The following is a 26,477-nucleotide window of genomic DNA, read 5'->3' on the forward strand; positions in this document are numbered from 1 at the left end:
CTGGAACAGCGGAGTCGGAGACCCCTTCGGCCCCCCCCCCCCCCCCCCCGGGGTCTACCCTGAGATTGAGCCTCCTCCCGAATGGCCCCCTTTCTCGCCTCCTCCTTACCCCTCCCCCGCTCCAGGATCGCAATCAGGACGGAGGGCGACTGGCTCGGGTCCCTCCGCTGGAACCCGAAGCCGCCGCGGAGCCACTCTGGACGGGCCTGATACCACGGTGGCGCTCCCGCTAAGAGAGTATGGAGCTCCTGCGGGGCCCAACCAGCTGTCACCCCTCCAGTTCTGGCCTTTCTCTTCCTCAGATCTGTATAACTGGAAAAATAACCATCCCCCCTTTTCAGAAAACCCCGCCGGATTAACTGCCCTGATAAGAGTCCCTAATGTTTTCCCATCAGCCCACTTGGGATGATTGTCAACAGCTCTTACAGGCACTCTTTACCACGCAGGAGAGAGAAAGAATCACACAGGAAGCAAGAAAGAATATCCGAGGCACCAACGGGCAGCCGGCAACGATAGCGGAAGCGGAAGAAGGGTTTCCGCACAACCGGCCCAATTGGGACTATAACACGGCTGAAGGTAGGGAGGCGCTGTCCGTTTATCGCCGGGCTCTAGTGGCGGGTCTCCGAGGGGCCGCAAGGCGGCCCACCAATTTGGCTAAGGTAAGAGAGATCCAGCAGGGGCCCACTGAACCTCCCTCCGTTTTCCTAGAACGATTGATGGAGGCTTACCGCAGGTATACGCCCTTCGACCCATCCTCGGAAGGGCAAAAGGCCTCTGTCATTATGGCCTTTATTGGACAGTCTGCCCCAGATATAAAAAGGAGATTACAAAGGCTAAAAGGGCTGCAGGACTACGACTTGCGGGACGTGGTAAAGGAGGCTGAAAAGGTGTATCATAAAAGAGAGAGTGAGGAGGAAAAGCGAGAGAGAGAGAGAAGGGAGGCTGAAGAGAGGGAAGATAAGAGAGATAGGAGACAAGAGAAGAAACTGACCAAAATACTGGCCGCAGTGATAAAGGCGACAGGGCCAGATCATAGGCAGTCAGGGAACCTGGGCAACGCCCCACGACCAGGCTCGCGCAGACGACAGCCCTAAGACAAGGACCAATGTGCCTATTGTAAGGAGAGAGGACACTGGGCAAGGGAATGCCTGGTTCCTTGCCGGTCTCCTTGGAACACCCCTCTCCTGCCTGTAAAAAAAGCCTGGAACTGCTGATTATAGGCCGGTCCAGGATTTGAGGGAAGTGAACAAGAGAGTGCAGGACTTACACCCTACTGTGCCAAACCCATATAGCCTACTCAGCTCCCTCCCCCCATCACGGAAATGGTATACTGTCCTGGACCTGAAAGATGCATTCTTCTGTCTGCGGCTGCACCCAAAGAGCCAATTACTTTTTGCTTTCGAGTGGCGCGACCCTGATATGGGGATCGCTGGACAACTGACTTGGACAAGACTGCCTCAAGGGTTTAAAAACTCCCCCACCCTGTTCGATGAGGCCCTCCACAGGGATTTGACTGACAATAGGGTTAAAAACCCTCAAGTGACTCTTTTACAGTATGTAGATGATCTACTGTTGGCGGCGGAAACCCCGGGAGACTGTGAGGAAGGAACCAAGCGCCTCCTGGCCGAGTTGGGTGAGTTGGGGTACCGGACGTCAAAGAAGAAGGCACAATTGTGCCAGGAGAAAGTAGTCTACTTAGGCTACACACTAAAAGACGGCCAAAGGTGGTTAACCGACGCCCGGAAAAAGACTGTGACTCAGATCCCGGCCCCAACCTCCGCTCGCCAGGTAAGGGAATTCCTGGGGACGGCCGGTATCTGCCGGTTGTGGATCCCAGGGTTTGCTACCCTGGCTGCTCCACTGTACCCATTGACTAAGGAAAGTGGGAACTTTGTCTGGACTCTAGAGCACCAGAAGGCTTTTGAGACTCTAAAACGGGCATTATTAGAGGCACCCGCGTTGGCCCTACCAGATCTGACCAAGCCCTTCACCTTGTATGTAGATGAAAGAAAGGGAATCGCCCGGGGAGTCCTAACTCAAGCCCTTGGGCCCTGGAAGCGCCCAGTCGCATATCTATCAAAAAACTGGATCCGGTAGCCAGTGGATGGCCCTCCTGCTTAAGGGCAATCGCCGCCACTGCCCAGCTGGTAAAAGATGCAGATAAGTTAACTCTGGGCCAACAGATAACCGTAATAGCCCCCCATGCCTTAGAAAGCATTATCAGACAGCCTCCAGATCGATGGATGACTAACGCCCGGATGACTCACTACCAAAGTCTGCTCCTAACTGAGAGAATTACCTTCGCCCCACCGGCCATCTTAAACCCGGCCACACTACTGCCCGAAGCAGATGATGAGCCATGGGCTGGAGCCCCTAATTGGTACACCGACGGCAGCAGCTTCATGGCAGAAGGTAAGAGGATGGCTGGGGCGGCTGTGGTAGACGGGAAAAAGACTCTGTGGGCAAGCCGCTTGCCGGAAGGGACTTCTGCACAAAAGGCTGAGCTTATCGCCCTGACACAGGCGTTAAGGTTAGCTGAAAATAAGACTGTGGCCCAGGTCATCAGAAAGGCACCGACCCCATAGCTCAAGGGAACCGCCTAGCCAAGCGGGCGGCACTAGGACCTATGGTCCTGACTCTCCAGGGAGCTAAGGTCAGCAAAGCTGCCTCCGGTGGGGAACTAACTAAAGAAGAGAAAGTCCTTTCCCTTGCAGAAGGGCGAGAATATCTATCACATCTACACCGGCTAACCCACTTGAGCCCTCAGAAACTAATTAAAATTATTGAGGCCTCCCCGTACCAGGTACCAGATTTGAGAAAGGCGGCTGAGGAAATTTATAAGGATTGTAGAGCTTGCGCTCTCACAAATGCTGCAGTTACCAAATACCGCACTGGACATAGACTCCGGGGAGATAGGCCTGAAACCTTTTGGGAGATAGACTTTACTGAAATCAAACCGGCCCGGTATGGAAATAAATATCTTCTAGTATTTGTAGATACCTTCTCGGGATGGGTAGAGGCTTTCCCCACCCGAAAAGAGACTGCCTCTGTAGTAGCCAAGAAGATATTGGAAGAAATCCTCCCGAGATTCGGGATCCCAAAGGTAATTGGATCTGACAACGGTCCTGCATTCGTTGCCCAGGTAAGTCAGGGACTGGCCAGTCAACTGGGGGTCAATTGGAAATTACATTGTGCTTATAGACCCCAGAGTTCAGGCCAGGTAGAGAGGATGAATAGAACAATTAAAGAGACCCTAACTAAATTGTCTATGGAGACCGGCGGTAGTGACTGGACAGCCCTCCTGCCCTTTGCCCTGTTCTGCGTCCGGAACACCCCACAGGGACCCTTAAAACTTACACCCTTTGAGATCCTCTATGGAACCCCTCCCCCTTTGGCACAAATAGGGATACATGACCCTGACATTGTACCTTCTATACCTTTGTCAGCCCGCTTGAAAGCACTCGAGGCTGTCAGGCGCGACATCTGGAACCAGCTAAAAGAGGCTTACCAGCCTGGTGATCTGCTCATACCGCACCAGTTCCAGGTTGGGGACTCTGTCCTTGTGAGACGACATCGGACGGGGTCGCTAGAACCACGTTGGAAGGGGCCCTACGTGGTGCTCCTCACTACACCCACAGCAGTCAAGGTGGACGGTATAACTTCCTGGGTTCACGCTACACACGTAAAGAAGGCACCCCAGAATGCAGCAGATCTCTGGAAGGTGGAAAAGACTGATAACCCTCTTAAGCTGCGTTTGCGTCATGGGAACGGCAAGCAGGTCGTCCAATCCTAATCCCCACGCTCCTCAACTGCTCACGTGGCAAGTCGTCTCCCAGGTAGGAGATATAACCTGGTCAATCCAAAAAACTGCTTCCCCTTGGACATGGTGGCCGGACTTACACCCTGACCTTTGTAAACTGGCTATAGGAACCCCCGACTGGGATTTCATGGGTCGACGAGGGGGGGCAAAACAAGCCGGAAGATGCCACTCCCCCCATCGCAAGGGTAAACTAAAGGCATACCCCTATTTTTGCGTGCTTGTGCAGTTAGTGCCTAGAATTTACTATCATACTGCCAATAGTTTCGAAGATGAGTTTGATCAGAAATCTATACTAAGGAAAAGAGAACCAGTATCCCTCACCCTAGCTGTGCTCCTGGGACTGGGAGTTGCCGCGGGCGTAGGAACCGGCACTGCAGCCTTAGTTGCAGGGGAGAGAGGATTAACTGCCCTGAGCAATGCTATAGATGAAGACCTCAGGACTTTAGAGCAGTCTATCTCTAAGCTAGAAGAGTCCCTCACCTCCCTGTCTGAAGTAGTGCTCCAGAATAGAAGGGGATTAGATCTGTTGTTTTTAAGGGAGGGAGGGCTTTGTGCAGCTCTTAAAGAAGACTGCTGTTTCTATGCAGATCACACAGGGGTAGTCCGAGACTCAATGCAAAAATTAAAGAAAAGATTAGACATGAGGCAGCAAAGCAGGGAGGCGCAACAAAGCTGGTTTGAATCCTGGTTCGCTAAGTCCCCCTGGGTGACGTCCTTACTATCCTCCCTAGCAGGGCCTTTGTTAATTCTTTTTCTACTTTTGGTTTTTGGACCGTGTGTTTTCAATAGAATCACTACTTTCATAAGAAAAAGAGTCAATGCAGTGCATGCTATGATGCTCCAACGCCATTACCAAGCTCTCCCACGCCATGAGCCACTAATAGTAGACACCGAAAACTAAGTTCTAAGATTAGAACTAGGGACAAAAGAAGAAATGGGGAATGAAGGATGTAAATTATGTTAAAAATTTAATATGTTAACACCTTAAGGGGCAGTTGGGGCGAGTCTTCTATGAATAGAGTCTATCGATCCCAACTGACTCTGTTCGCGGAAGACTCACCCTAAACTGTTCAGAGAAAATTGAGAACAAGGGAGTGCTACAGAGGGATAAGTTTGGGAGGGTCGGGGTGGAGGGGGCCCAGGTGGGGACATGTGTGTGCACCTTGATAGCTGTTTCGCGCCGTAGCAATTCGCGCCATAAAATGTAACTGTCTGAATGTTTTGAATTAACCAATCATGTAAAACCGCGCCAACCTTTTCCCGCTTTATGCTCCCAAATCCTATAAAAGAACTTGCCCCCTAAGGCTCGGGGTCGACCCCTCTGTCTCCTGCGAGGGACACGAGTCGACCCGGAGCTCCGTTCAATAAACCTCTTGCGTTTGCATCAAGTTCGGTCTTCTGTGTCTGTGGGCCCGCGTCATCCCGAGACCTGGTGAGTTCGGATTTCCCTCCCCTTCCCCTTGGAAATCCAACAAAGGAAAGTGGAAATAAAGGTCTTAGAATATGATACCGAAAAAAACTGTGCAGCCAAGGTGTTGGTAAAATCATCAATGTAAATGCTGAAGTCAGTGAAGACGGCAAGTATGAAGAGGAAAAGAGAAAAGCCATGAGCCAGATGCTGAAGAAAAAATGGAAAGAAATGAGATTTCTATCAAGGAGCTTTTCTGAAGTATTTCTAACAGAACAGTAGTCTGAAATGGTACTAAAAAGCAAGAAACAAGATGACTCCTTTTCGTCTCAGTCTTGAGACCCATCACAACCTACACTAGGGAAGGTCATAAGTAGTGCTATCAAAAGAACCAAGGAAGGAAGCAAGAACTGGTCACAGAAAGATTAGGAGACTTGGGACAAAGGAACACGAATCTAGAGAGCAGGCTGAAGGAAAGAGGACAGATCCAATGCAACAGCAGTGATCGCCACGGCAACCCACAGGACAAAAGAAGAAAACATCACACCATCTACTCACATGTTTTTTTACTTCACCCTTTAAAATGTTTTATTGGGGGCCGGCCCCGTGGCTTAGCGGTTAGTGCGCGCACTCCGCTACTAGCGGCCCAGGTTCAGATCCTGGGCGCGCACTGATGCACCGCTTCTCTGGCCATGCTGAGGCGGCGTCCCACATACAGCAACTAGAAGGATGTGCAACTACGATATACAACTACCTACTGGGGCTTTGGGAAGAAAAAGGAGGAGGCTTAGCAACAGATGTTAGCTCAGAGCTGGTCTTCCTCAGCAAAAAAAAAAAAAAAGTTTTATTTTTTATGAATGCTTTAAAATGTATATAAAAAGTAATACTGTAGGGGCCGGCCTGGTGGCGCATGCGGTTAAGTGCGAGCTCCGCTTCGGAGGCCCAGGGTTCACAGGTTCGGATCCCGGGCGCGCACCGACGCACCGCTTGTCAAGCCATGCTGTGGCGGCATCCCATATAAGTGGAGGAAGATGGGCATGGATATTAGCCCAGGGTCAATCTTCCTCAGCAAAAAAGGAGGAGGATTGGCAGAGGTTAGCACAGGGCTGATCTCCTCTCAAAAAACAGTAGTACTGTAGTTACATATATATATATCTTTTTTAAATAAATAGTGGAACATGTGCTCAAAAATTTCTTAATGAAGGGGCATGATGAAAAAGTTTAGAAACCTCTACAATAGTAAGGTATATCATAGTAGCAGGAGAATAATTATGCTAGATAGGGAGAAACATGGTTACAAGAGAAGGCTGAATCATGAGTCAGCGTCTGTCTTTCTGTGTGTCGCTCTCGCAGAGAAGAGCTGTGAGCCACATGCTCGCAGATTCTGGGCAGGAATCAGGAGAGAAACACAATGTGGGACCACAGGACACCTGTATGGTTTCTAACAAGACAGAAGCTGTCTGACTAAAAGCTAAGGCATGCACGTGTATGCATGGAACTTTACCTCCAACTGTTCTGGAAGTGGGACACTTCTAAAACGAGATTAAATGTTCTGCTCTAAGATCCTCGCTCAGTACTATACAATTTCTTTAATAACACTCACCACATCTAAAATTATTAAATGTTTGTCTTTCTTGCTATACTTCAAGTTGGAAAAGGAGATGTCTGTCTTGTTCACTACTAAAAAAGGTTACATAAATATAGAACCTTAGTTCCTGAAAGACAAATCAAAAAATAGGATAAATGTATTTTCTGACTATTCTAAAAGAAGCTTCTGATATCAATTTCCATCCATCTCTACACTACCCACATTCCAATGTTTAACAAACATACTAAATTAAAAGATCTTTCAGAGATGGGTTACATACAAGGCTACTGCAAAAAGTGCTTTCAGTGATCTGATATAAAAAGCTACTGTGATCTACTTCTAGTTCTTATTCTAACCCTGCACAACAAAAATACAAGGACAACACAAATAAAAAAAATCTTCAGGACTGGAACTGGCTCATAAATAGGTACTCAAAAAAGTCCTTAGGGCACGGCTGTGAATACAAGGAGATGAGACTACCAAAGAGGTTCCACAGGAATGCAACCTGAAGATGGGTTACCTGAATCAATTCTGGGCTATCTGGGGTTGGCTCTCTGAACTGATTCCATTTAAAGGTGTTAATGATCCTATTTCCAGTGATAAGGGGCAGTGGTAGTCCATGGTGTGCAGCAGCTAAGCAGTTTCATAAATTACCATCTGTAGACACCCATAATCAAGTGCCCAGAGAAGGCAAGGCTTTGTGGGGAGGAAGTATTTGCTGCCTCGGACCAATCAGGTCAAAATACAGAAGTATACAACTGTTGGTTGTCTGCTGTTAAATGCAATGGAAAATGATAACCTCAGGGCTTTAAATTCCCAGCTAAAAGTTAATGTAAGGGACCTGGAAGCACCTATGATTGTCCTAAAAGCAATCTTTATCTCCTGTAGCCTCAGGCCCGAGATTTCTAAAAAACAAACCCAAAGTCTAATCCTGCAGATGGCTGAATGACAATGCAAATTGAATTCCAAATTTTGCAGGTTCTCGAATGTGAAAGTTAGGGCATTGGTTAGAAAGACCGTAAATCCTGAAAATTAGCAAGAGACATGTGGTCAAATGCTGATCAACCTGGGGACCTTCATCCTCTAAATTCTGCCAAGTGTCCTTTGCCAGTAGAAGAAGCCCTTCATCTCAATCTGAGCAGGTTAGTCTCCCCCTTCCTGAAGCACCTGCAATGGTCTACTCCGAGGTAGCTGCAAGGGACTGCTGATCCTCCTAAGCACCCATTTCTACCACTTCTCATTGCTTCTAGACTGGCATTGTTCAATATGTTATCCACTAGACATATGTGGCTATTTAAATTTAAATTAATTAAAACTAAATAAAATTTAAAATTCAGTTCCTAAATTACACTAGCCACATTTCAAATGCTGAATAGCCATATGTAGACAGCATAGATATTACAGGACATTTCCATCATCACAGAAAGTCCCACTAGATAGCACTAGATCCATAACCAAACTCAAGTCTCAGCAGACCCCGGTGAGACACAAAGTGTAGTCCACGAGGAGGTGCAATACACACCAAAAGAACTGCATGATTTTGCTAATTTATATCAACAGAAACTGGGGATATGTGTAGGAATGGATTCTAAAGGTACTGGATCAGGGTGAGAGGAACATAGTATTGCCTTAGGCCAAACTTACGAATATGGGCTCAGTAAGTAACATATTCAGATATAATATGTTAGCTTAAGTGGCTGGGAATAGCTTTTAACAGTTTTTTTTTTGGTTGGTTGAACAAAATCTGAACCCAAAGATAGACTATACTAGATGAAGGTGAAATATCAGAACTTCCTTAGTATACCATAGAGGAAGGTATCCAAAGGCTTGGAGAGAATGGAATGTTGGAGTGGATTTATTATTTAGGACCTGTTCACTACTCCTTACTATGGCCCCCAGGAAAATCTGTAAAATACTCACTTTACCAAGGCTAAGAGAAATACATTTGTGAGGGGAGCATCAACATCCCTGAAGAGCTGTGTGGTGGCTATTCTCTGCAGGCCAGGACTGACATGGGACTCCTGCCAAAAAGAGCTCCCTGAATTCAGTGGAGATGATGAGATCCTGAACAGGCAGGAGTCATGTCAGCACTTACTAGCCAACAACATGGTGGGCATGGTTATCCTGATGCAGCAGGGCCTAAGCAGTAATCAGAATAGTCTGACCTGTACAGCTCTCTGGTGTTGGCTGGTTGATAATGGTGTCCCTAGAAATGAAAGAGATGGGAAAACTCTAGCTCTAGTGAACAGAATCACCACATATGAACGTCATGGCCCCTAAACCAATTCCCAAACTTGAACCAATTCCCAGACCCCAAGCCTTCTGAATGAAGAGGAGGTCATGTCCTCTTGAGGAAGGATCCTGCTACAGGGCCAAAATCTGTACCCCCAATCTTCCTCGTAGCTCTCCCAAAGGGAGCTGTGGCTATTTACCAAGGTAACTGTCCACTGCGGAAAAAGAAATAATCAGACCTTTCACGGATTATCTGAACTGACACTAGCTCATAAAGACCCAATTTGCTACCGGTTAGAATAGGAGCTTTTGGAGGTCACGCGATAAACGGAGTTTTAGCTCAGGTCCATTCCCAGAACCTGCTGTGTGGCTGTCTCCCTAGTTCCAGAATGTACAACTGGAATTGGTATACTCAGCAACTGGCAGAATCCCCACATTAGTTCCTTTATCTGTGGAGTGAGGGCTAGTAAGGTAGGGAAGGCCAAGAGGAAGACACTAGAACTTCCCCTACCTACCAAACAAGTAAGTCAAAGGCAATACTACATTCCTGGAGGCACTGCAGACATTAGTGCCACTATCAAGGACTTGGATGATGCAAGGTGGTGATTCCTACCACATCCCCATTCAACTTGCCCACATGGCCCTGCAGAAAACAGATGGGTCTTGAAGAATGACAATTTATTCTCGTAAACCGAATCAAGTGGTAACTGCAATTGCAGCTGTTGTTCCAGATGCGATTTCATGGCTGGGGTAAATCAAATATCCCCCAGCATCTGGTATGCAATAACCGATTTAACAAATGCTTTCTTTTTCTAGACTTGCTAGTAAAGACTATATACCTCAAGGTTACATTACTTCTCCAGCTCTATGCCACAATCTAGTCTACAAGGACTGTCTGCCACTCCATTCCACTGGACATCAGGCTGGTCCATTATACATGTTGATTGGACCTGGAAGCAGAAACTTTCAACTACTCGATGCATGGTAAGACACATGTATGCCAGAGGGTGGGACATAAACACCACAAAAATGCCGGGCCTTGGTGAAAATCCTAGGGGGCCAGTGGTCTGGGTTACGTCAAGATACCCTTCTTACCACTAAGAAAGAAGCACAATGCCTAAAGGAACAGCCTCCTAGTGAGCAGAACTTCGGGCAGTGAAACTGAACGACCATTTTCCCTGAAAAGAGAGATGGCCTAAGGTATGGATCTATACTGATTTGTGTGAAGCGACTCACAATTTTGCTGGATGGTCAAGGATTTAGAAGAAATATGACTGGGAAAAAGATGACAAAAAGGTCTGGGAAAGAGATATGCAGATAGACCTCTCTGAATGGGCACAGAGTGAGAATATAAATGAGTCACACGTGAATGATTTCTTTAGCAGAGAAGAATCTTAATAATCAGGGGACAAAATAACCAGTCCTGTGGATGTCAGTCAACCTCTTTCCCAGCCACTCCTATCCCCCACCAAATGGCTTCAAGAACAAAGTTGCCACGGCAGCAGGGATGTACTTCTGTCTTAGGGGAAGAAGGGGTATTACAAATGCCCCAGATCACCGGCCAACTAGAAATCTGACCAAGGTGGAGGCCCTTGAATTTTTGTGGGATGGAGGTTATATATGGATTCAGGAACACTGACTTCTGCTCACCAGCGTCGATCTGCCTACAGCCACTATTAAATGACCAATCTGCCAGCAGCAGAGACCAACACTAAGCTTCCAATACAGCATCATTCCCTGGAAGGATCAGTCAGCCACCTGGTGGCAGGGTGATTACACTGGACCATTCTATATGGAAAGGACAGTGATATATTATCACTGGAATAGACACTTTGAATGTGGATTTGCCTTCCCTGCCCACAAAGCTTCTACCAAAACCACCATCCATGAACTTAGAGAATGTCTTAGTCATCGTGATGGTATTCCACACGGCATTTCTTCTAAGCAAAGAAATCATTTCATAGGAAATGATGTGGGATAATGGACTCATGCTTATGGAATTCACTGGTCTTACCAGTGCCGGACCTGACAAGACTAGTGAAATGATCTCTTTTTTTTTTAGTTAAACTTTCTATTTTGAGATCATTGTAAATTCACATGCAACTGCAAGAAATAATACATGAAAATCCCCTGCACCCTTTACCCAGTTTTCCCAAAGGTAACATCTTGTAAGACCACAGTATAATATCACAACCAGGAAAATGACACTGATACAATCCACTGACAGTATTCAGATTTTACCAGTTTAATATGTAATCATTTGTGTGGATATTTAGTTCTATGCAATTTTTTCATATGTGAAGATTCACATATTCACCACCACAGACAAGTTACAGGACCATCCCATCACCACAGGATCTGTCATGTTGTCCTTTTATAACTCCCTGTCTCCCTTCTGCCCTCCCTCTCTCTTAGCAACCAGTGATCTGTTCTCCATCTCTATAATTTTGTCACTTGAAGAATTATCATATAAATGGAATCACACAGTATTTAACCCTTTGGGACTGGCTTTTTCACTCAGCATAACTCCCTTGAGAGTCATTCAAGTTGTTGTGTGTATCAATTGTTCATTCCTTTTCATTGCTGAGTAGCATTCCATGATGTGGATGTACCACAGTTTGTTTTATTATTTACCAGTTGAAGGACATTTGGGCTGTTTCCAGTTTGGGGCTGTTACAAATAAAGCTGCTATGAACATTTGTGTACAGGTTTTTATATGAACATAAGTTTTCACTTCTCTGGGATAAATAGTCTCTGCCCCAGTGTGCACATAACTCTTTTGGTAGAACCCAACTGTCTCAACTTGGGTAACCGGCCAGAGATGATTTGTTGAGTTGCCAACTCCTGGACTGGGAGTCTACCCCAGTCTACTCACTGTCTGCCAGTTGCCAAGAGCAGAGTGCCCAAAGCTTTAAAAAGAGAAGCAAAACCCAAACTGAATCGACATTAAATGTTTAATTTTATTTCCAAATCCCTATAGACCAGGTTCCACTCAAATGTGACAGTTGTCTTTATTTCCTCTGTTATTTAATGCAAATAGTTAAAAACAAACTTAAGAGCCATAATCATGTTACAAAAATTAATGTAATCAAAAGAGAAAAATTTAATATAACCTTTAAAACAAAATAAAACAAAACTCAAACATATTAAAACAAGGGAGTGAGATTTCTGAGCAAAAATGAGAGTTAAGAAAGATACACAAGCAGTGAAAGCTAATGCTGACTTGAGAAGACATGAGAGAGGCTGATTGGGTGTTATCAGATCATATGACCACCCATGAAACAAAATACACACAGAACACATTTATCTTTTCTTTTAGGAAGTGTATAGTACTATTTATAAGCATACTATAGGTGTTGATAAAAACCTACTTTTCCTAGAGATTTATATCTACCTCAATTCACTCTTTCATTGTTTTTATATTAACTGGTCATTTCCTCTAAACATGCTTTGAAAACATTAGACTCCACTGTGAAATGAAACATTTTAGAAGATTTTTATTACTAACTCAGAGATAGTTCACCTAGAATTCTATAATGTGAAAACCTGCTGGCACCATAGTTAAACCCAGAAATATTTTTCAGCATTCTTTTACATATTTGTTTTTAAAACACGGGTGTAATTTTTAATGTTGTCAATATAAAACTAGTGAGAAAACAAAGGGTTAAATAAAAGTATATAGTATTGCTACTATCTGAATTTAGCAGACTTAAAACTTGTACTAAAAATGAGAATTTTTCCCCTTAGATTGAAACAAATCCTTTAAATAAGCTATATTTTGGATTTTTCCAATATTCTGAAAGGACAAAATATCTGATTTAAATATTCTGTCTTCTGGAATATTCAAGCATTTTGAAATAAAAAACACAATGAGAAATAAATAGTCATTAAAAAGTGAAAAATAACATTTAAAGTATTTGCATGAAGTCCATCTAATATATTGCTAAAATAAAACTGTAAACTGTCTTGTAACATCAGTACTCTACATAAATAAGCTAAAATAGTAAAATGTTATTATTCTCCATCTTAAAACAATAAAATGTTCTGCGCAGCCTAAAAAACTCTCTTGCAAACCATTTTTCAATGTGCTGAAAAGTGATATGCCACCCTCTATCGTTAAGAAACTAATATTCATAGAGCAGAAAACCAATTCTTCGCTCAACTATCGCCACCTTGTGGCTATAAGGTGGATCATCTGCTATACACAGCTCCCACTGGCTTCACAGATTCCACAAATCTCTACTAAGTGACATAACAGGGTTAAGGGTTTTTAAATTTTTTTTTTTTAAAGGGAAAAAGGTATCTAACAAAAAATATATTTAGCAAATATTTACCAGGTCTTCTATGCATAAGTATGTGTTATGTTGGTTAGAAAAATGAAAGGCCTTGGTCCCTACCCTCAAAAACAACTCCCACAAAACAAAAAACTAGTTGAAGAGATAGATGCCTAAACCAATATTAAAGGTACTGAGGTAAAGAAAAAAAAAAAGTGGGTAAATGAGCATGGCGTAAGTACGGAACCCACAACCCTCCATACAGGTCAATGGCCTGTCAGGTCACCGAAACCTGAGATGCCTTTAACTAGTAACCTCAGTGAAATTTTAGGACAAGGAATTCCCGATAAACTGCCCTTGATTAAATTCCTGCCCGCAAGAATAAGTTCCTTTTCAGGATAACTTGCTTGGCTCTTACTGAATATCACTTATTTCTGAGGTGCACATATAGATACATAAGTCTGCACTTTAAGCATAAGAATTAAATCAACGGGTACAATTTCAACTTTCATCACTAAATACACATATTTTTAAATCCAATAATAGGCCATCCAAGATATTATTTTTCATTTATAATTATTCAACTACTGAGCTGTAAAAATTTCACTCCAGGGGCCAGCCCAGAGGCATAGTGGTTAAGTTTGCACGCTCCACTTTGGTGGCCCAGGGTTCCCTCCAAACTTCCTGGGGTTCGGATCCTGGGGGCGGACCTACACACTGCCCATCAAGCCATGTTGTGGCGGCATCCCACATACAAAAATGGAGAAAGACTGGCACAGATGTTAGCTCAGCGACAATCTTCCTCAGGCAAAAAGAGGAAGATTGGCAACAAATGTTAGCTCAGAGCCACTCTTCCTCACCAAAAAAGAAATCATTATAATTCAAATCAACAAATATATACTCATCCCTACTTATGTGTAAGGCATTATGCAAGGAATCAAAAGGGTGAATAAAAAATGACCCCTGATCTCCAGGAACTACAATCGAGAAAACAGGAGAGAACAAGTTCACAAGTGACTTTAATATAACTTAAGAGCTGTGTGTGTCCCATAAACGTGGTATAAAATAGGGCTCCGGGACATTCAAGAGGAGTTTCATCTGGTTGGTGAGATGACAAAGGCCCAATAAAAGGGGTGATTTTTACAATAGAATTTGAAGGCAGGGAAGCTAATTCCAGGGAAAGAGCATAGATAAAGAAATAATGATTTGTTAAGGGAACAGCAAACTGTTTATTTCCAAAAAATATATATTTTTAAGCAGAAACCACATTACAAATGAAATCTTACATAGAACTCCAATATATAGAACACAAATGTAGTATTTTATTAGGATAAGTGTATTTTATGAGTTCAAATTGACAGCATTTACTCATTATGAAGTCAAAAAATGCGAACATGTAGTTATTTTGATAAAAATCACAAATTGGCATCAGGGGTGAGGAATAACAACCCCAGTTCCCAATTTTTGTATTTTGTTTTGATTGCCCAACACCAGACCATCCACCTCTAACACCCCACATGGATAAGGGTGGGGCTGTAAGTGGACTGCAGTGCAAACAGACTGCATCCATCAAAACTCAAACTGTGTGTCCACTGTGACCCAGCATACAGCCCATAAATATGAAAAAAAAAAAAGGTAAATGCTCACTGTGGCATTGTCTATATGAAAAGAAACAAAACAGAAACAACCTAGAAGCTCAGTAATGAAGGCTTAGTTAAATAAATTATGCTATATCCATACTATGGAACATCAAGCAAATATTTTTTCAATGAAGTATGTACACTACACATATGTAATGATAAGGAAAAATATTTAAAGTTATTCTTAAGTGAAAACAGCAGTTTTCAGCGGCAGTAACTAAAATACACTGAGTGCTTATTAAGTACCAGGCACTTGTGCTAAGTGCTCAAATAATGAATTCATTTCATCTCATAATAATCCCATGACACAGGGTTTCCTTTTACAAAAAAGGAAAAGAAGATACACAAATATTAAGTAATTTTCCAAGGTAACTCAGCTGAGTAAATGACAGAAGAACCAGGATTGAAACCAAGCTTATACTCTGATAGTTCAAAACAGTACCAACCAACTCGTGTGTTTCTAAGTATATATATCAACAACTGGCTTATATTTACATATATGTATATATAAAATCTCTGGAGGTATGCATTTTTTAAAAATACACTCTCCAGCCTTGAGAAAGTGAAGAAGAGAGAAAGAGGCTTTTTACATTTCACATAATAACCTTCAGTGCCATTTAAATTCTCTTTCTAAAGTAAGCAAATACTACTTTTATACTTTTGTAAACAATTTTTTTCAAAACTCCTGACCATACAATAAAGATGAACTTTATTCATCTTGTTATTTCAGGATACTCCTCAATTACATAGATCCAGAAACTTCACAAAGTGACAGTCTTTTCACAAAGTGGAATCTTTATCAACACCTAACAACTGCCTGTATTCCTCATCATGGATGTGAGTCAGAAAAGCACTGAAAACTTCCAATAAACACTAAAATTAAAACTAATGTGGTATTTTCAGTTTTCTTACTAGTCTTGCCATTGTTTTCGCTCAGTTCCTATTCTGGACGAGCGCATGTAACTGAGAGCTCAAGCCTGTACTGTTGGCACTTGTATGACTGTCTGGGCGCCGTCTCACAGACCTCAACTCAGAGACAGCCCAGGCACAGTCGACGTTCCAACACGCACCGTACGTAGTGTTCATTCATCCCCCCACTAGGAAAACATTTCCTGAGTGCCCACTGAGGGTCAAGGACTGTGCTGGGGACAAAACAGAACAAGACAGACAAGGTCTCTGCCCTCTGAAACATATACTCCAGCGGAGAAAAAAGTCAGGAAAAGATTTATTCTGAAGTATGCACATCTTACTCTGGAGTCACAAGTTAACACATGAATGATTACAAATGTCCTTAAATTGGGATTAAACAGAATGGCATGTGCATGCTTTTTTAAATTAAAGTTTAATTATTATTAATTATTTGAGAAAACAGTGGGATTTCATGCAAAGAACTGTGCGGTCCTGGAAGCATCTATTCTCTGGCAGGCAGGAGGCCGGAGGAGAAATGGCTAGGGCCACCTGAAAGCTAAAACATACTGAGTGAAAGCTTACTCTGCATCAGTCACTGTGCGGAGGGCACTTCAAATGTATGATTTCACATAAACCTCCCAGTAACCCCAGGTAGAGTATTATCTCCACCTGGAGATAAGCAAGCAAACTCAGCCAGGCTCAGAAACTTGCCCAAAGACACTCATCTGGTAAGACGGCGGAATCAGTCTCGGGATCTTGGCCTCCAGAGACGGCGCCTGAGCTTTTCCCTCTGCCCCAGGCTGGGGCCTGAACAGCGGCAGGCCGCTGATGGAGAGACCTGTGTTTAATCTTGCAGGCAGTGTGAAGGAAGGTTCACAAGACTCTTGAGCAAAGCAAAAAGACCATCTCATTAAGTCTGATGATAATGCCCACCTATAGGAAGATAACTGTCCACAGCGGTGTAATGGCCTGGACCAGGGAACAAGCGGAGTCAGCGGGATCAATCATGACTCAGTCAGGAGTCTTCGTAACTGGAAATGCTCCAAAGCTGAGAGCTCACAGAATGGAGACGACAACCCAGCCTCCAGATACCCTCCTTCCCAGGGAATTTTCCTTCCTCTCATTAAACCAAGATGTGAAAGAACTGTGAACAAGAAAAAGGTGAACCACACGTCACAACCTAACACATTTTAACTTCCATCTATCGGAAAAATGTTTTCTCAACTGTGTTAGGTGGAAAGCTGCCCAGAAAGACTCCGTTCAGCCTGAGCCGGACTGAGCAACTCTAACAGTTGTGGTGGGACTGCCAGGAAAGGAAACACCCCAGTCTCCTCCTGGAAAAACGGCAAGTGGCAGGGCAAAGGCAGAAGTGTTCTGAATTTCAAACACTATACATGTGATGCTACAATTTTCATTCTTGCCACAATTAAGTCAGCAATTGAGAATGATTTTCTGGGGGTTTCTGAAGGTGCTTAGAATGTGGTATATATGGGGGGAGGTGTGAGTGAGAAATAGAGAAATTCCTTTCCAACGGTAAGTATTTTGGGGGAAGGGAAATGAATTGTATCTCTGTTTCCTACCTTACCACACTTAATCCTCAAAGCCTTCCATCAGCAGTGGATCCAAAACCATCCCTTAGATGGCTTCAGGTCAGTCACTGGCATTCTGTTAGGATTTTAGGACTTCTCCAGGTATGGGAGACAGAATAATGCCCCCCCCATCAAAGATGTCCACATCCTAATCCCTGGAATTTGTGAATATGTTACCTTCCATAGCAAAGAGGAATTAAATTGCAGATGGAATTAAGGTTGGTAATCAGCTGAACTTAAAATAGGGAGATTATCCTAAACTATCTGAGTGCGCCCAATGCAATCACAAAGAGCCTTAAAAGTGGAAGATGGAGGCAGAAGAGGGGTCACAGCAATCTGATCTGAGAAGGATTCAACCTGCTATTGCTGGCTTTGAAGATGGAAGTAGGGGGTCATGCGCCAAGGAATGCAAGCATCCTCTGCAAACTGGAAAAGGCCAGGAAACCCAATTCCAGTCAGAACTTAGAGAAAGGAACACAAACCTGCCAATGCCTTGATTTTAACCCAGTGAGACCCCATCAGACTTCTCACCCACAGCACTAAAAATTATAAATTTATGTTGTTTGAAGCCACTAAATTGGAAGTAATTTGCTGCGCAGCAAACAGAAAAGGAAAACACCAGGCTTGTCCTAATCTTCGCTTTTAGGAAATTTTTGTCAATAATAACTACTTATGATTACTTACTAAATTCCAGTTTTCTATAATTCAGGACACTACCAGTCTGCGAACTGTTTGGTACCGGTCCCCAAGGAGATAAGTACAGAAATTTAGAGTTTATTTGTATATAATCTAATATTGCCAGACACCCAATTTCACTTCTGCTGCATCTCTGGCTTGTACTTGTCTATTTTTTCCATTTCATTTATCTAGTAATCCTATCGTACTATACAAGAGAATTGCCTGAGACAGACGGAAATTTTATTTTTTAAAAAAAAGGTCGTTTACAGAAAATAAGAGGGAAGCACCGACAGGTTACATCACTTGCTCAAGTTCATATAGACAGTAACTCTCTCATTCACCTCTCCACTGAATTAACAGATATTTAGGAAGAACCTTGTACACCAGACACCAAGCTCCACGCTGGACCTACTGCGAGGAGCAGGACAAGCAGAGAGCCCGGCCCTTCCCGGTGTGAGTCCAACTCGTCCCCTACCCGCCTCGCTGGCAGCGCTCCCTGCTGGCTTCCCTTCCAACACTCGGCCCAGGAAGACGCCCGCCAGAGTGTGGACAACGCACGTCCAGCACGTAAATACCCAACAAAAGTACAACAAAGGGAGGGAAAACACCAACCACGCGCTCCGCGCCAAGCTGCCAGCGGGTAGACCGACATGCACGCGCTGCCCGCTCCACCCCAGACGCCGGGCCCCGCCCCGTCTCTCGGCCCCCCACCCCCGACGCCTGGCTCCGCCCTGACTCCCGCTCCAGCCCCTACGGGGGGCTCCGCCCTACCGAGCCGGGTCCCCATCTCTCGGCCGCGCCCCCCACGCCGGGCCCCGCCCCAGCCCCCGGCCCCGCCCCGCGTCGCCGGCGTCGCTCCCGCGACTCACCCTCAGCCGCCCGAGCTCCGCCTTCCGCTGCAGCTCCGAGTGCCGCTGCAGAGCGCTCGCGAAGCCGCCTGAGCGCGTTGTGGGCTCCGTGGAGTCAGAACTCTCGCTCCCGGAGCCACTCTCAGTGCCTGCGCCTCGACAGGGCCGGGAGAAGAGAAACGCTCGCAGGAACAGACGCTCGGCAGTCACGGCGCGGGGCCCATACAGCGCCGCCATGACGGCTTCACCTCTGACTTTTGACCTCTCCGCAAGCGCCCAGGTTACGGGGCGGAGCAACGAGAGCCCCGCCCACTTCCGGCAGGGCACTGACGGCCGGCGGGCGTGGCCTAGTCGGTGTGGGGCAGGAGTGTGGCGCCTGGGAGACTGAAGCGGAGTCGGTGGACTAAGTCCTTGGTGGCCCTGCTGGCAGCGATCCGCTAGGTTTTGCATGGAGAACATTTTTGTAAAGCGGGAATTCCGTTCTCCTGGGCCTCCGTTAGGCCTTGTCCTGCTGTAAATTCTGGTAGTGCGGCGCTTGCTGGCCCCGCCGCCTGCGCGTCCCCCCAGATGACCCCAAGCTCCTTGCCCCATCGCTCTTCTGGTCTTTGCCCAAATATGAGGTTCTCCTTAATTACCCTGTTTAGAATTGGAACCCCAAACACACTCGAGCTCCCCTGTTTTTTTCTATACCATTTAGCACTTCTTAATATGTCGTATGCCAATATCGCCATATGTAATATGCCAATTATTGCTTATAGAAGTTTTGTTTAGCGTCTGCTCTCCCAACTTTGTAAGCTCCGTGAGGGCAGGAACTTGGCTGTTGTATCCCCGACACTGGGCACATAGTAGGGCTGATAAACATTTGTGAAATCCTGGATCCAGGTTTGTCCATCTTCGCCTCCTTTGTGGTCTACCCACTTTACAAGAATCATCTTTCTGAGATGCTCCTGTCACCTCTAGAGAGCTACAATCCTTTCTTCTAGGGAATAAGAAATTTCGGAATGTGCCTAAATATCCACCACCAGAGGCCGCCACTCGCTTGATTTTTCTTCCTTTTTTCTCCCAATGTTAATTCCCAGAATTTGCCCACCCTCTGCAAAACTGAGCCTAACGCTATACTTGAAGTGTTTGCTAATTAAGCGGTCCATCCATCTTCTACCCAGCATATTTATACTAAACCGCAATTACGGGCCGGCCCAGTGGCTTAGAGGTTAAGCGCGCGGCCCGCTACTGGCAGACCCAGTTCCGGCTCGCACCAACGCACCGCTTCTCTGGCCATGCTGAGGCCGTGTCCCACATACAGCAACTAGAAGGATGTGCAACTATGATATACAACTATCTACTGGGGCTTTGGGGGAAACAAAAAGGAGGATTGGCAATAGATGTTAGCTCAGAGCCAGTCTTCCTCAGCAAAAAGAGGAGGATTAGCATGGATGTTAGCTCAGGGCTAATCTTCCTCACAAAAAAATAAGTAAATTAATAAATAAATAATCTGCAATTAGTTATTTTGGGAGGAGGTGCAGCACCTTTCCAGTTAATTGGCAAGTACTTAGAAGGAATTTTTATGTACGGCCACAGCCCCTACTTTAATAATGGCTTTTTCTATGACTTTTAAATCTTTCTGATGTTCTCATCAATTGCATAGACAGTATACAGGACACTAGGAGCACACTAACCTTGGAACGATGCAAAATTGTATGAATCACATACGATTTTTATCACTAGGCAACTGTGGGATAATCCTTACAAATTCAGCAGAGAGCTCAAGATAAATTCTACTCCAGGTGAGTTCTCCCTCTTGGCACTTAAACTGTTGATTTCCCTTGACCATTAATGTAGTCTTGCCTAAGACATTTTTGGATTATTCTCTACGGCTGTCGCTATTTATACTTCCTTCAGGAAACAGCAGGGTAAATTGTGAAGGGCATTGGCCAGCAACTCTAAGAACACTTAGTTCTAGACCTTGACTCCAATCCTGATCTCAGGCGAGCCAATTTAATGTTGATTTCCTTTCCTCACTTGTAAACCCAAGCTGTTAGCCCCTATGCTAAATTTAAGGAAGTCCTTTGTAAACTTAACTAAATCAGTACCCACAGAACAAATGGGATTACTAAGGTCCCAGCTCTGAAATCCAATAAATGTATTATATTCACGTCCTGCCTCAGCCAGATGATAAATTCCTTGAGGATTGTGACAAAAGGCATTTTGGGGCAAATCCTGAAGTTTCTAACATATAAGAGTAAGTTTGTATCAACTGACTTAAAAGTTATGCTTAGTCCACTGCCCTTGTTGGGGCAGCAGAAGCATCCACCGAGAGGGACTGTAACCAGCAGATGTCTGCACACTTGGCCTCTGCCTATGCAAGCACCAGCTGTAACATCAGCTCTAACGGCAGTGTTTTAACATCTTCTGGCACCTTAGGGATTCCGATGCTGCTCTACTCCTTGAACGATGCCTTCCTTCTTGCTTTATTAAAAATACAGGCCTCCTTTTTCCTCTATAGCTTGCAAATTGTTCGTACACTCTGCAAAAATATCAGTAATGGTAGATGGCAAGGGAAGTGAATAGAAAACAGTTCAAGTCCAGGCTCAAGTCACCTGGCTGTGATGTTATCTATAAAATGGTGACACTGCTAAATCCTTGAGTACAGAGTTAAAGGAAATGAGTGTGGAATGCCCAGCATTTACTGAACGCTCAACAAACAGTGGCTCTCAGTGGCTAGGTGGAGGTGACCAAGAGATTAGAAATTCATGCCTCTTAAGCATGCAAGAAAACCTGGAAAAAAGGATAGGGCTTGTGATACAATAGGGACATATCAGTGTCACTCTAAAGATAGTCACTTCAGCCACAGAGATAAGATCATTAAGGAGATCATGTAGAAGACGACTAGGGATGAGCGGTAACATTTAAGGAGTTGGAAGAAGAGAATACCAGAAAAAGAGTCAAACGGGAAAATAGGAACAGAGAATTCATCCTAGAAACCAAGGGGAAAACTGAAGCATGCTGAAATAGTGTTCTAGTCAAAGATCATACCCGCCTAAAAAGAGTCAAACAACAAAATGGTGTTTGGTTTTTACCGTGTTCTAGGAAAACCGCCAAATTAAAATCATGACGTTACCAACCAACCTCACCAAGTGACATCAAAATTACACAGCAGAGTTGGCAAGAATTTTAGTCGCCAAATAGCATTTATTTAAGTATGAAATCCTGGCAGGTGATAGGCACATGCAGGCCCTGCCCTCTGGGGGCTTACAAACTGAGAGGGAATTCTCTTGGCTCATTTTGATTCGGGTTCATTTTGATCTCAGAATCAGAATATAGAAATTGTGAAATGTAAGGTTTGCAGGTTTACTTAAAAGTGACAGTTTTATGTTAACTGTAACCCAACATGGTCTCTATAATTAATCCAATTACAATGGGACAGTCCCTAATGAATGGCCAAATGTCTCTTCACTATGGGCAAAAATCTGACCTTTCATCTGTGTTAAGAGCTATAAAGAAACATGTGATCCTGACGTGGGGCCTTATGCGGCATCTCCTCTGGCACATATCCAGCAAACAGTCACTTCTAAATGCCTTTTGGTAGTCAGCATGTAGCTTTCCAGTTTTCCTGGACACACTGAATCCGTATAGCTGCTTATGGTTCTTTCTGTATCCAGGATACGAAGGGTCTGGAGAGAAGTTATAATGCACTCACTTGTTTCCTCGACAGGTCATACATACAAAAGAACCCATTCCCAAATTATAGAATTTTTATTGTTTTCAAATACTATACAAAAAAAATAGTGTGTATTTCCTTGATTAACAGATCCAGAAATAGTGATTCCAAATTAAGCATGTTTTTTCTCTATTTCAATAGTTTCTTTGAGTTACTAAAATGATAATCCAACGAGATCTCCTTTCTTCCATTGATTACTTTAGCCTCATAAGCGTAAGAATTCTTGCTTTCTTTCCCACGAACTCCATAAATTAAGGACCTGCCTTTTGTAAAGGGGGGATAATTTCAGGGATTATTTTCATCCATCACACTTCTTGAATCCTTAAATATCTGAGATTTCTCTCCAAGTTGCTGTTTCCTATAGTGTCGAACACAAAACACAAAAGAGGGACCAGGACCTCTCTCCAGTGTTCTTAGTAATTACCATCTTCCAAATTTCTTAACTATCTGTGAATTCGTAATATTGAATCTTCCACCAAGATCATTTTGAATAATATTTCTAAATCCGTGTTTACTTTTCTAAATTTATCCTCCCTCTACTTTTTGCTACTTCTTTTAAGAGGCAGAGTACTTTGCAAGAGATGAAATCGTTTTTGGATTAAGTGTAGGCAGATGTCTAGAAAAGTGATTCTCTGATTTCTTCTTTTACAACCATCACCAATACCCACATACACCCATTCCATTTCCCACTCCTGTTTCTATCATTTCTCCCCATAGAGTAAAGAGATTTGAGGATATTTCACCCAACTAAAGAAACTGCTATCTTACTCCATTCTGCCTTGTTGAAAAGAGAGTAACAGGGCAGGACACCCAAGAAACAACGTGATGAAAAGAAGTTGTTGTGATTAAAAAAAATTGAAAGACTAATTGGTAGAAAAAATAATTTAACAGTTACGTTGAGTAACCACAATATTTGTATAAAAAGACAAACTCTACAGATCCACTCCTCCAGGACAATGCTTCAACAATCTTTGCCTTAAAGCCTCTACAAGGAAATAATTTATAATGTTAGTCTGATACCATTAAGTAGTGATTTAAAGCAGACGGTTAAAAAATTTCCTTTTTTTTTAGCATAGACACCAGTTGATTATTTAATACAACAAGCTGTTTCCAGACCACTGGTCTCATAATAAATATTGAGACCTATACTACTGATATACAGAATTTATTAAGCTTTTCACATGTAATGGAGCATAGTTTCAATTGTATCTAACGTGCTAACAGAAGCTGTAGCAATTAAGAACGGCAGCATGTTATTTTATAACAACACTTGGGGCTTTTCAAATTTGGTTTTCATAAGATAACTTATCCTGAAGTAAATCTAGTCATGCTTTTAAAAAATGCTTTAGGTCACTCCAAGCTTGGCAATTAACATTTGGCATAAACAATAATAAAACAATCACAACTTGATAAATAACAAATACAACATTGTAGGCCATAACCATATACAGCATAAGGAAAAGGTAGTGGTGACGAGTAAGTAGCTATTAGAATTAAGAGAGTACCTTGGCCTCCAGGCAGATACTTCCAGAGGCTTTGGTTCAGTCAGCCCTGACACTCAGTTTTCAAAGTAGGAGGAAATGTCTACAGTATCATTTTATAATTTCTAACACACTGAAAACAGATAAGTAGAACATAAGTTGATTTTTATTAATGCATTAAACCCTCAGGAGTTATCACCAACCCCTTAGTATAAAAAATTTTCAAGTTATATTAGTCATATAACTTTGTGTGTTTATTTTAAATGGTACTAAATGAATTAAATGAAGACACAATGTTTCCCCTAAAGTGATTGATTTTAGCAATTTTACAATTACTGAGATCTAAAAAACTTTCAGGCTTTTGAATTGAACATTGATGAGAGTGTGTTCCTGTTTCAACCTACTGAAAATACAATATGCTTAATTCAGAATGGTTTTTTTGTCAATTTACTCTAAAACTAAAATTTTAATCTGGTGAAAAATAATTTGATATAAGTAGCATAATAACCAATACATTGAAATAGTTACTGTCACAAATGGTGATAAACAAGGATGTGACAGTTCCACAATTTAAATCACCTAGGAGTTGAATTACCATACATATTGTCACTTACAAAACTGTAACACATTGGATGTAGAGCTGATTTATTTAGTCTCGTGTCTGCAGACACCCAAGACATAAGCTACCTTATACCAAAACAATGTTTACTCAAAAATATTTTTTGTAAAATTTGTAGCTGGCAGTTCTTCCCATGGAGGTAAAGAAAATTATGCCAAAACTTTTAATAACCAGAATTCATAAATTTTAAAAGAACAATTTTAGTTAGGAATCAAATATGCAGAGGTTCAAAGAAGGAAAAAAATGAAAATCATATAGAAGACAAAGATCAAACCGGTATCCCAGATCCAGAACAATTTTGTAAAGTAGTTATGATAACCTGCAGCTTCTCAGATCATTCTAGTGAGGGTCTCCAGGTACTACATGTGTTTTTATAATGGTGTTTCCCAAAGAAAAGGCCTTAAATGCACATTAGAGGGTGTTCCCCAGGAGTAGAGCTGAAGACATTGTTTTGTTCAACCCACAAACTATTTGGTCAAAGGAATATGTAAAGCTAAACAAAAGCACATCTGGTGGAAATTCATGGCGATGAATGTTGACAAGATGTGCCTGGGTCTCGCTTGCAGCATCTGGCAGTGGGTAGCCGAACACAGGTGGGACTCTCACAGGCTCTCCTGTGTCTGTTCTGGAAGAGGCTCCGTGGCGGTGGCGCTAGCATTTGCAGTCGAATTCAAGACTTCTCCAAAATCACCGCCAGCAGGCTTGGTTCCCCCTACTTTAGACTTTTTAAAAAGTTGAAAAAAGAAAAGACATCATGAAACAGAAACTTAGCTGATTCTGCACAAAGTAACTCTAATTCTACTTGGAAGGACAAATAAATCAGGAACCTCATAGCTCAGTGATTATTATATAGGTACAGAATTTAGTACTGTTGTAATGTTCAGTGCAGTTTAATAGGAAAACTTACAGTCTTCCCTGCTGAAATACTCAGATTGGTAAACTCTACCCCTCCTCTTCTTTCCCTGTCTGCTCACTGTTCTTCACAGGGAAATTTGTCTGAAGAACTCTGTGAGACTTATTATTCTAAATGATCTATTGGACTCTATATTTGGGTAACACTTTGTATTCCATCAAATTGTTCATTCAGCTACACTCATCCAAGAAATATTATTGAGTGGAACAAAGGAAAGAAATACATGTACTTGTCCCAGTTACAGTGTTAAGCTTTCTAACCCTTTGCTACTTAAAGTGTCTTACAAGGCCCTACAGACTCACCAGCTGGGAGCTTGTTAGAAATGCAGAATCTCAGACCGCCTCCCCACCTCCATCTACAAAATTGAAACCTACACTGTAACAAGATCTCCAGGTGCTTCCTATACACGTTATGGTTTGTGAATCACTACTCCAACTCATCTGGCCTGAAATTTTATCAGTAAACATTTGTTTGAATCAATAAATCTTACATTTGTGTAATATATTATGCTTTCCAAAACCCTTACCCATGTCACTTCATCCTTAACAATGCTGATGTATCTATACTCTCTCTGTGTGTCACATCTCAGGACTGACCAACAGGATAGCTGACTAACATTAAGACACCAGTTAATGACCAAGGATGCAACTCACAGTAGGTTTAACCTGACCTTACTCCTAGCTCAATCTTAACTGACTGCCCGAGACTCACTAACAATTGGAATCTAGTTAAAATTCTCTCTTTCTCGTTCTTTTCGGTC

General features: G+C 43.2%; 1 protein-coding gene across 4 annotated transcripts in view; it reads right to left on the reverse strand.

Moving 5' to 3' along the window:
- Nucleotides 1-26,477, reverse strand: part of TPD52 (tumor protein D52) — a 233,378-nt gene that overhangs the window by 93,968 nt on the left and 112,933 nt on the right. For 2 of the 4 annotated variants that reach the window (XM_058528931.1, XM_058528930.1), the window contains exon 6: nt 22,156-25,526. The exons of 1 other annotated variant lie outside the window; for it this stretch is intronic. In XM_058528931.1, the coding sequence (XP_058384914.1) occupies nt 25,407-25,526 (120 nt within the window). In that variant the 3' untranslated portion in view covers nt 22,156-25,406. Of the gene's footprint in view, nt 1-19,007; nt 19,244-22,155; nt 25,527-26,477 lie in introns of those variants that run through there. One more of the 4 variants, XM_058528929.1, reaches the window with a different exon arrangement.

This window comes from Diceros bicornis, chromosome 33, assembly GCF_020826845.1.
Source record: "Diceros bicornis minor isolate mBicDic1 chromosome 33, mDicBic1.mat.cur, whole genome shotgun sequence".
NCBI classification, from domain to species: Eukaryota; Metazoa; Chordata; class Mammalia; order Perissodactyla; family Rhinocerotidae; genus Diceros; species Diceros bicornis.